This window comes from Crocodylus porosus, unplaced genomic scaffold (genome assembly GCF_001723895.1).
Source record: "Crocodylus porosus isolate Cpor-Errol unplaced genomic scaffold, CroPor_comp1, whole genome shotgun sequence".
Taxonomy (NCBI): domain Eukaryota; kingdom Metazoa; phylum Chordata; order Crocodylia; family Crocodylidae; genus Crocodylus; species Crocodylus porosus.
In genome coordinates, this window is record NW_017728920.1 from 7,500,360 (window position 1) to 7,512,111 (window position 11,752).

At 43.9% G+C, this 11,752-nt stretch overlaps 1 protein-coding gene across 1 annotated transcript in view; it reads right to left on the reverse strand.

Moving 5' to 3' along the window:
• Positions 1-11,751, reverse strand: part of UNC5B (unc-5 netrin receptor B) — a gene marked incomplete at its 5' end in the record, with an annotated part of 149,550 nt that extends 137,799 nt beyond the window's left edge. The window contains one exon of the mRNA XM_019538644.1: positions 11,703-11,751. Within this exon, the coding sequence (XP_019394189.1) occupies positions 11,703-11,751 (49 nt within the window). The remainder of the gene's footprint in view (positions 1-11,702) is intronic.
• Position 11,752: the final 1 nt, after the last annotated feature.

The following is an 11,752-nucleotide window of genomic DNA, read 5'->3' on the forward strand; positions in this document are numbered from 1 at the left end:
CTTCCCTCTGTCCTCCCCACAAAAACCTAAATATTTTTGTTTTCAAACAGTGGCAGCCATAAGGAAAGCCAGCAATTTATTTTATTTAAACAGGATCTATCAAAGGGCTTTCAGAAAGGGGCCTGTGGAATACACCTGAAAGCAGGGTTAAGGGAATTAAAGAGGCCTAACAGGAGCAAAGAGGATAGGAGCTCTGCAGCGTGGGAAGGGTGGGAAGTTAGGTGGTGCTGAGTACACAGGAAGTTAAAATGATACAGTGTGAAGGTGTGGATCTTGCAGGGCAGGATAGGAAACAAAGCACATAGCAAAACAAGATCTCATTCTTCCCAGTAATAAACCTTGTCAGGAATTAAAATGACCTGCTGAGGTCATTTTAATGCCTGATCTGCAGGAATGGGTGGAAGATCTACGGGGCCAACAGGAAGTTTAAGTGAGCAATACATATGCATGTGGCTTGATGGTAAAGAACATAACAGACAAGATCTCCTCTTTCCTCAATGGAATAAACCTTGTCAACACACTACTCATCTCTGATTTTGTCACTTCAGCCTTACCCACTTCCTGACCCACCTTCAACTGCACCTGTACCTAGGGTGCAGAAAGAAGTGCAGCTTCCCATGGTAAATCATAATGTTTTACAGGAAACATTCTGAGTTACAATGATCCCCTGGACCAAACACACGTTCACTGTTGGTTCACTGGGGGGAAGGAAATCTAGCTGCTGGCTGGAGCCTGCAGCTGATTTACCTAGCAATGGACCCGCCTCCCTCCCTGCCCCCACTGTTTTCATAATGGGAAGGGGGTAAAGGAAGCTCATTCTCGGGGTTCCCCAGCTGGCATTGGAGGGTGGGGCAGGTGGATTGGATCCCCCCTCCCCACCACTGTACAGAGTCTGGAAAGAGAAGGCGAAGACTAGTTTGGCTTCCCATCTCATTCAGCAACAGCCTTGGAGACTTTCAAATGAGTCAGATGGAAGGGATGGAGAGGTTTTCAGAGTGACTAGTGGTGCAGAAAGAAGTGACAATTTTTGTCTGATCTGGCACCTGAAAGTGCACTACAGCCATGACCATTGCATGAGGGTTCAGAGATGTTACAAAACATAGCATCTTCAATAACTTCTGTCTGTGCTGTCTCCCAGTCTGTCACCATCCTTGGAATGAGGGAGGGGAAAGGGACTGGAAGAAGCTCCACCTGGGAGTTTTTCAGCCCCCACTGGGGGGTTGGAAGGGTGGATTGGAGCCCCCACATCTCAGAGGAACTGAAAAACCCCAGACTGAACTCCCTCTGCTCCCTTTCCCCCCCTCCCATTCCGAAAACAGTGACAGACTGGGAGACAGCACAGACAGAACTTATTGAAGATGCTATGTTTTGAAACATCTTCACCTGAACCTTCATTCAATGAAATGAGGGTTTGATTTTTGTGGGATTGGGCCCTTTTAAAGAGCTTTGCAGCCATGCACTTCTGCTTGGTCACAGCTGTACAGCACTTTCCAGGGTCAGATCAGGCAAAATTGTTACTTCTCTCTGTGCCCCTAGCCACCCTGAAATCCTGTTTGTCCCTTCCTACTGACATATCTGAAAGTCTCTAAGGCTGTTGCTGAAAGAGACAGGAAGCTAAAGACTTCTTCACCTTCTCTTGCCAGACTCTTTACAGTCAGGCCTCATCTCCAGTCTCACTTCCTCTAGAACTTCTCCTTTTACCTGTACCCTAATCAGTCCTCTTGTTTTAGTCCTCTACTTATTGCCACCACTTCCACCGTTTCCTTCCAATCCTCCTCCTGAAACCCACCTTCTCAAGCAATCCTTCCTAGTCAAGGCTGGTATCCTGTTCTGCCCTGCCATACATATACTCAAAGCATTCGGGGGCAGGAATGTATCTATACAAGTTTGTACAATGCCATATAAGTTTACAGGCCAGGCTGTTTTTTGTTATAAATGGTAATGGGAAGCTAATATGACCAAATGGGAACTTTGAAAGATTTGTGAGATCAAGGATCACATCGCATCACAGAGGAAACTAAACCAACCTCATAGGAGGGAGTACAGGACTCAAAGGAAAATATAGCACAGATTGCGACGTGCACAGAGGGCATGGCTAATCTTGTAATGGCTGTGAGCTGTGCATGAGAGGCTGAAGCGGGGAGAAAAATCACACAGGAGTAAAGTGACCGAGAGAAGAGCGTGGGACCTGGGATGTGTTAGAGAACGCCCTACATTAGATACTTATCTCATAAAGTGTTCCTTCAATTTGCCTGATGTAATTTAATTTCTATGTGATTTCAGGGTTTGTGCTACATCCTTCCTTTCCTAAATTCACTGACTCAACATAAAGGGACAGCCCTAAGTATCTGCCTGCTCATGTGGGATTCCTGCACTTCCACATACAGTCTGCCACAGCCAATTTCATAACCAGCCAGACTTCCTAAAGGAATGGGTTAGCAATGGCCTGCCATGAGTGGAGGCTGCAGTGGGAGTACAGGGGATCTTAGGATTTTACCCAAAAGGCTTCAACTTGGCAAAAAACACAGGGGGACTAGAACAACAGCTTCCAACAGGCTGCCACTGAGCAAAACACAAAACATCCTGGCAAAAGTGCCAACAGCCCAGTCTAGTAATTTAAAAGTCTGAGGTGAAGGGGGGAGCAGGAAGAAGGAAGTGGGGAGAGAGTGGTTTGGGATTAAGAGAGGTCTCTTCACCACTTCTGTGTACAATGCAGTTTCAAGTACTGCCAGGCCTAAGCATTCCACAGCCAAACAGGCCTCCCAAAAGCATTTGATTTTTAAAATAATAATGCATTTTGGGTTCCCGGTTTGCCTTCTGGGTTCTGAACCTTTCATGCACACTGTGGTCAGGTTTTCTATTTTCTAGGAAACCACAGGCATGAGAAACTTACTTCAAAAAAGAAAAATAGAGGGGGGATGAGAGGGGAGGGAGAAGTTAAGATGCTTATGCAGTGCTATGAACCTAAAAGCTAGAGTTTTAACTAAAAGAACAACTCACCACCACACACTAAATATTAATGCACAACTCCCACTGATTTCATCAACATTGGCAGCCTCTGTGCAGTATGAAAGAGAGTCACAGAGCAACATTTACTCTGGTCAATGAACTCTTTGCTTGACAGGAATCCCAGACAGGCCTCCTCAGCTGGAGAAAAAAAAATAGCTGCCTATGATGTGGGACAAAAATCTTACTAGGTTTTATTTGTTTACATATATTTTAAAAACTTAAATTTTATCTGAAACAATTTCTATAGCAGTGTGAAATTTTCTGTGTTTTGATTTCCAGGGTTATTTTTGTCAAAATTTTAATAAAGGGGGATATTTTTTCACAAACAATCATGACAATTTCTTCCACCTCCAGATAACTCAAACGTGGCAACATTTTCTGAATTTCAAAATGTTAAAGTCAAAATTTGAAATTTGACAAGGACGGCAGTTTTCTGGCAAGTTTCACACACACAATTCCCTGCCCCCCTCCCGCATATCTCAATCTGTTCTAATAATTTCTAGTTGTACCCCCTTCCCGCCAGTCTCCTTCACTTCCCTCACATAATAAAAACCAAAAGGTATGTTTTTTAAAAGATACATTGAGGAAACTAAAGATTAGATTTCATTTGGAGACATGTAAAACATCTTACTCTAAATGTTGATGCTTTCTAAAACATTAAAACAAAGGAATTTTAGGAGTCTTCCATATGTGGCTTACTTTCTGCATCTCTCTCCCCATGACCAGTCACACTGCACTTACCAGCTTCCCTTATTTTGCCTTGAGGATTACCTTTCTGGTTCTCAAGCACTATTTCAGCAGGGCTCTTGAGCTTGTACTTCCAACACTACAGCAAAATGGCTAAAAGTTGTCTGTCCTACCTCAGACTCCTCTCCTGCCTCAGACTCCAAAACCAATAATATTTTGAGAAGCTTGCCCATGATGTTATAGTGTTCTTAGACATTGTCCCATTTATGGTGAAGGCTATAAAATTCTGACAGAAACACTGGGCATCGATAGTGCAACTCTAGCCCAGGGCCTCTCCCACAGCAGACTCCATAGGAGGAATTCAAATCTATGAAAGAGAAAAATGACAGCTATCATCGGGAGTGTTTAAGCTGTGCTGTGGGTGAAAATACTATATAGTATATCAAAGACTGGGAAGGCAGAAAACAAAAAATCCACTCCCCCATAACCCAAACACCTTGGGGATAAGTAATGCCAGCTGCCCTTAATCTCTACCACCTTTATCTTTCTTCCCTTAAAAATGGAATGCATTTAACATCCATCTGAGAAAGAAGGAAATTGCCCCTGCTGTTTCCTCTCTAACAGGTACTGCACAGTGTGCCTCTATATCTGTCTCTTCCCAAGCGGCCAGCAGAGGGGGGTCAGTTCAATCACAATGGAGCCTAGAAAGGCCCCTGGGGAAAAACAACCCATTTGGGGACACACAATACAGGTTTTCATTAACAATCAAATCAGTGCAACAGCTCAGCCTCAAACTAGCAAAATAAACTGAGATCAAGGTTACCAAGCAGGTCAAGGGGAAGTCACTCACTAGCACTCTCTACAGCAGGGCCGGGCAATTATTTTGGGCAGAAGGCCGCTTACTGAGTTTTGGCAAGCCATTGAGGGCCACATGACAGGCAGCTCAGGGCAGATAAAGATTACTTTTCCAAATTTTTTAGGGGCCCTGTGGGTGGGATAGAATGGCCTGATGGGCCACATCTGGCCCCCAAGCTGCATTTTGCCCACCCCTGCTCTACAGCCATCCTAAATCCTGAGCACCTGGAAGAAAGGTTAAGGGACCTCAGAGTGTCATTAGACCCCTATAAAATGTAGACACAAAACACCAACTACTGCACTTGGAAGGTGCCCTCCCCTTACAACCACCATGCCACCTCCTCCACCCACACACTGATCTGCTGATCCTTGAAGCTCTGGTGGAAAGCTTTACTAGTGTCAAACTCAATTACTTATTCTTACATGAACCCACACACAAAATACTGGTCATGAAGGAGAAAGCATTAAAGTCTAACTAAAGCACCCAAATCACAAATACTTAGAACTGCTACCAGGCCATGCATCAGTATCAGCAACAAAGTCATGTTTGCTGAACAGCACTGAATTAAATCCACATTGCTAAAGAGATGTGAATAAGTGTTTCTTTGTTGCAGAAGGGGAAATGCATGAGTTTGCACTGATTCTAGCCTGTTACCTAGAAGTGAAGGAAGAGGCAAACAAAAGAGAAAGAAAGAGAAAGAGAAAGGGAAAGACTAGACATGGGGGGAGGAGAGGCAATAGGTTTGTGATTTATGCCTCCACTTCAGCAAATGTTTTAGCTAACATTAGCATTGCTAAAGCTGAAAGGATATAAGTGAATAAGAAACAGCAGGAACCTGTGGCTTTATGGCACTAACATCTGCTGTAATGAACTCCTGACAGACTCCATACAGCCCCTTCCATCATCACTTCAGTGCTCTCGGCTTCCTGCCTGTTTTCCAGATACATTTCCAGCAAATCCTGCAACTCAAATATTAGCAGCAAGGGCGCCACTACTGGTGATGGCATCAAGCCAATCAGCCACTGCATTAAAAAAACAAAACAAAACAAAACAAAACACAGTGCACACAACAACAAGGAAAACTAGCTCAGAGTACGGAGTTCCCCATGACACTACAGAGATCATATTCCCACATTCTTCCCTGATCCAGCCAATGCCACACCACACCATCTGACAAAGTAGGCCGTTGCCTGTGAAAGCTCATGCCTCTGTGAACCAGTAAAGTCTCTAAGGCTAGGAACATGTTGCATTTTCCATGGGACAAGCTGTGCCTGTGTTGGCCCAGGAACAAAAAAGTCCCAGGACTGACATGTTAACACATTACCCTTCCAACTGGGGTTTAGTGAGCAGTTGAATGTACTGCCGCTTTTCTGCCATTGAGTCAGTGAAGCAATCCTAGCATAACTGTTTGTAATGTCCTTGGACAAACTGTCTGCACATCTTATCCCCTGAATGTTTTTTTAAGGTTTGACCAGGGACATCTGAACAACTGCACTTTGTCCTGGGGGAAAATGGTTTCTCAGGACAAATGTTTGTAGCTTAAGGTGCCACCCTCCCTTACCTTCTGTCTGAGTTCAAACTAAAACAGGTAATCATCTCTCAACAAACCACAAATAAGTAGGCTATGGATTCAGGGAGACTTTAAACTGCTCTTACAATCTGAAAAAATTCATTGCAAAGATCATCTAACTCAAAGGTCTGTTCCCTGCAATTCCTTCAGTCACGTGAGCCTGGTTTCCTGACATGAAAATGTTTTTATATTGGCACAGCTACTACAACAATGGGAAAATGAGCTGGATTCTAATCTGGCTTGTACAACATCAAAAGAACTGTCCTCAGGTTCTAGCTGTAGGATCTTTATGACTGGTGATAAATGGCAGAAGAGACAGCTTGACTTTTCAGCCTGCGTTTATAGGGTCAGCAGTTAAAGTCTTCTGCTTTGCAAGGGTATAAAATGTGACCAGGAGACCCAACACTCAGAGACCCGGAGTCTCACAATGTCTCTCTCAAAGATTCAGTTTTCTAGAAACATTTTTAGAATTGCATATTAAGAAACCTCTTGTGCAAGTACAATGTGCAAGTACCATGAAAGGGAAGAGAAGATCTGATTCTTATTTTAGGAAAGGGACCCACTCCCAAAAGCAGGAAAAATATTCAACAGAAGAGAACTTCAGCTACCACTAATTTCAACCACGCAAATCTTCTTCAAATGCAGATCCTAACCTCATTATATGGAATGGGTCATTCCAACATCCTTCCCCCTACTATATGGTTGCAATGATATTTGAGGGGGAATTCTTCTGGGATTCCCAAAAATAGGTATGTAAAATTGCAAAGGAACCTACTGTTAGTTTCAAATAATACTGCCAGCTTATTCTGTTATTACACTTTCCCTTATCAAAAGTTTTCCTGACAGCCACTGAGAAATAAAAGCCAAACTGAAAAGCATGCATCCTCCATTGTTACAGCTCTCTAACTCAGAGGATCCAAAAGATACTGGTGGATGAGTACCAGGTGCAATGCTGCCTGGAGAAAAACATTCTCTCCCACATCCATATCAGCCTGTGATCCTGTGGGAACAAGGAGCATCTCTCCACTTTCCCATAACTTGGTGGGGGAGAAAAAAGTAAGGTAGGACCCTTTTAAAATGAAATGAAAGTACATGCCTAATAGCACTGGAAAAACTTGCATAGTGCAGGCTGGTCCATGAAAGCTTCCGACATCCGGCTCTGTTGATACACCTCAGCCCTGACCTGCAGCACCCCTACTATAGCTATTTTAATTCTAGGTCCCCACAGACTCCTTCTCTGTCAAGCAGGATAAAATATTTGTTCATCCCCCACCACCAGGCTGTATGTAGGCCCATATGTTCAAACAGAAGCAATGCTGCTACCTTGCAAAAAAACAATCATAGGTTCACACAGTTTCCAGTATAGCGTGCCAGTCAGTTTCACAGCATCACACTCCAGATTTTCATAACGGCTATGCAACCCACATGCAGTTGGCATTTGGGGCGGGAGGAGGTGGAGAGGGAAGAGAGAGGAGGAAATGTGCCCTAGAGAGCCTGCGATCCTTGTACCAAGTTGCACATGCCACTCCTAATAAAAAACAAACACACAACAAAACCATCGCGGTGTCAGAGAACTGCAAGGAACTCCCGTCAAACAGAAGCCTTATGATCAGGATGGAAGCAACGCCTTCTGGAACTTAGGCAGCACATGCATTTCAGTGCTGCTGGAAAAACCAAAGTCAGAGGAACAAATGCTCCTACAGTTTCTAGATTATACATTCTTGAGAGACAGAAAACCCACCAAAGAATCTTCATTCAGAAACAAAGCATAGCAGAAAATACTGGTTGTCTGCTTTTAAAAATAAAAACAAGAATTGGACTCTGTTTTTAGGCTTTAAAGGCTTTAAGCTTTGGCTTGATAGATTTTTTCTTTTCCTTTTTTTATTTCTTTAATTATACTTTAATTGTTCATTTAGTGCTAGCAAAAATAAAAATCCTGGCATTATGGCTGATAGAAGGACAAGGGCTATACAAAGTTCCCACACATGCAAATCTACCCAATACACAGGGCCTCCATATTGCTTTGCCCATGTACTTCAATCCTGACCTACAGCAACTCAATCTAATGTGCCCCCTGAGCCCTATATTTCCACCAATGTACCTAAATCTTGACTGACAAAACCCCTGCTAATGCAATACTCCTACCTCTGCTCATCTCTGCCAAAACACTGAAATTCTGGCCCAGAGCACCCCTCATATATTCCAACATATTGAGCCACCCTGAAGCACACCCACTGCTAGTCCTGCCAAAAATATTTATAAATCTTTTATTCTTTGCTTGCTTTCCCCCCACAAGAAAAGCAGACAAATGTCCTCTCTTATGGCCAATTTGAGAGGAAATTCATTTTCACTTGTCCTGATACAAGATTGAAATGTAATGTTTCAACCTAGAATGTTTTAATCTAGAAAGCAAGAGGCTACTTAATGAAGCCAGTGTATACACTCTCTCCTTTCTTCCTCTTTTAAACCATACCTGTGCAAAAACTAGATCTTCCAAAGGAAAGTATCATTCTGTTGCTGCTGCAATGGCACTTTCATTTTAATGAGAAATGATATGTCACTTGAGTTTTCCATTTGTTGAAGTGAGCTGGATAGGTGTATTGTCAAGACAGGAAAAAAATCTAATTAAAAAACTCTCTCTCAAAAATTCCTCCTCATCTTAATTACATTTTAAAGGAAAGGCTTAATTCATTTTCCTCTAAGATCAGCTTGTCAAAAAATGTTTTCAACAACAAGACATTCAGTTTTGGCAACCAGTGGACATACTTGCACACCCCATCATATTCTGCAGCTGCCTTCTTCATAACATGAGAGGGAAACAACCCACTAGATTAGTTAGGCCTCAAAGTTGCAACCAAGTTTACAAGCTGTCTGCTTGTCTCACAGCCTGAAAGGCCGCTCCAAAAGGAGCATTTATTGTTATGGTCTCATCCAAACTCCACAGCCATCAAACTTTATAGTTCCTCACTTCTGAGATCTACAATTGAAAACATCTTTTTGTATCTGTGCTTAAAAGAGGAACACACTAGCACCTTTCCTTTCCCATTGCTGGAGGTTAACAAAAGATAAATGGTGCAGAATCAAGAGATACAGATAGCTGAGGTGTCAAAAGGAAAATTCTTCTGTGCAGCACAAAGCTAAATTTTATGATAGGCATTTTGGAGAAAGCAGGATAGTAAATTGTGGAGCATCTATCTAGGTGGAAGAGAAAGAGAATCACCACAAGCATACAGACCATTTAGATGTCTCGCGCTCATGAGACTTGTTTATATGCATGAAACTTGGAAGCCTATTAGAAAAGACCAAGATAGTTTAAAAAGCCAACGAATGATAGCCTGACTTATAAAATTCAGATACAATACAGTATGAAAGTAACTCAATTTCAGGTTAGATTTAATGGAAATGCAGTATGTAAGGGAGTTCTTAAGAGTTCAGTTGGTTTATAACAGTTACCACTTTCATCAGTTTTATCAGCCTAGTACAAAGAAGCCCCTGCATTCACACTTCAAATTATGCTTCTAGGTATCACTGATTTTTAAACAGAAGTATGGTTTTGTAATCAGGAATATACATTTTTCTAGGCCAGCAAAAGTGAAACATTATTAAGGGTAGTATGAATCATGAAGCTGGACATTAGAGCAGGAGCCCCATCTAAAGACTTTCATTCACAGGATGGAGCCTCCCTACCTTCCTGCCATCAGATGTCCCCAAACCATTCTCATTGGAACGCAAGTTTGTTATTAACATTAATCAAAATTAGGACTGCTCTGCCTGTTCAGTATTCTTCATATTAACTTGGGCCTGATTCTATGCTCTCTGCACATTCCAATTTTCTATTTATTTCAATGGGTGATTTGGGCGTTGCGAGAATGCCAAACTGGATTCTGAGTTTGGAATGCCTGCTGCTTTGCCTTGCTGTATTTCTCTTTAATTTAATAGCACATTCATATACCAACCCTGTCCGTCCTCAAAACCAGTGCTCCTATTTCACATTCCTGAATCTCTTTAAACAATGTTCTCCATTCAGCACAGAACCTTCCCCCTATCATTAACTTTAACTTCAACTTCAAAATACATCTTTAAATACCAGACTCTGCACAAATTATAATTAACCAGGATAAAACTGTAAATACTGTAACTTTTTAGAACTGTAGTAAACCTCTCGCAAAAAAAATACACTCACTTGTGAGAACAGGGAAATATTAGTTGCTTTTACAGCACAGCAACCATTGTCAATTATGAAAGGTTTAACTAGCCACAAGTTGCCATAAAAATACTCTTTCATATTTGTCCTTAGATGAAGTCTTAAATTGCAGAACTCTCAAGTGTGGAAAAGGCATCTGTTGTTCTCAAGGCTGCCAAAGACAACAAACAGAACAAAACAAAACAGAAAACATGTCACTAATACACAGAACAGCTTAAAGATGAACTGGTGTTCGCACAGAGGATTAGGCACAGACCTAAGAGTGAAGAAACAAAACCCTCTGCTTGGATTGCTGACCTCAAATCTGCTACACTTCCCCACATCAAAGGATACAAAAGGACAACGAAGCACAAAAATGTGAACAGCGCTTGCCCAATCCTGTAATGTGTTGTCTCTCCCCCCTCACCCAAAACTTCATAGAACATCAAAACCTACGGAGCCAACAGCAATCAGACTGCCCAGCATATTAACAACTCCCAGAAAGTGAACCCCAGAAAGAGAAGGTTGATTTGCTTCCCTGACTCTAGAGGGAAAACTTCGACTGCCTGCGAAAATGGAATCGGAGGGTCAGGAATACCAAGTCCATGGTCCCTTTTTCCCCTTGCAATTTTTTAGAGGCCTTCAGCTATAATCACCACATCTAGAGGCCATACTGGTACTGCTCCTTCAACAGTCAACTGCTTCCAAGTGTTAGCTCAAAGAAGAGAGAGATCCCGAGGAAGGAGAAAACTGTCATTCCTTCCTTTTACCACATTACCCCACAGGAAAGCGTCTGGGGTTACGTGGCTGGTACCAAAGACAGGCCCGACTCTGCAAACCGACTCTGAGCAGCATCTGGCTGACAAGGAGTCAGGGACGAGGGTGGTGCTGGACCAGGGACCAGGGGGTTCGAGTCGGGCCCTACAAGTGGTATTCCCGTAAACAGGAGCCTGCTGCTTGTGCCAGGGCCCATGCTGGTCCCTTGGCTAAGGTCAGGTAGCCACTCCAGTGGCCTGAAGGACAGCAGCGAGCCCACCCGCAGGTCCGGGGCTGTTAAAAGAGCCTGGAAATACCCTGTCAGAGGCTTGCCCCTGGTGTCTGGGTCTCAGGCGCTGGGGCCAAGCTTGTGAGGGGCTTCGGGTTGCTGCTTCTCCCTGCCCGCGGCCACGCGCGGGCCCCGCGCTCCGCTCCCCCCACACCCGCTGGAAACGAGCTGGGGGGGGCCCGCGGCCCCGGGGATCAAACAGGTACCGAGGAGACTGGGTGAAGTTGGCGCCGGCGGAGCCCGCTCGGGGCTGCCGCGAGCGGGAGCCGTCGGGCGGCGCGGGGCGAGCTGCTCCGGGCTCCCCCGACTTGGGGTCCGCCCCCGGGCCCGGTTGCGCCTCTCCCCGCCTTACCTGCCTCGCACAGCCCGAAGTTGTCCGGCAGCAGCAGCGGCAGCGCCAGG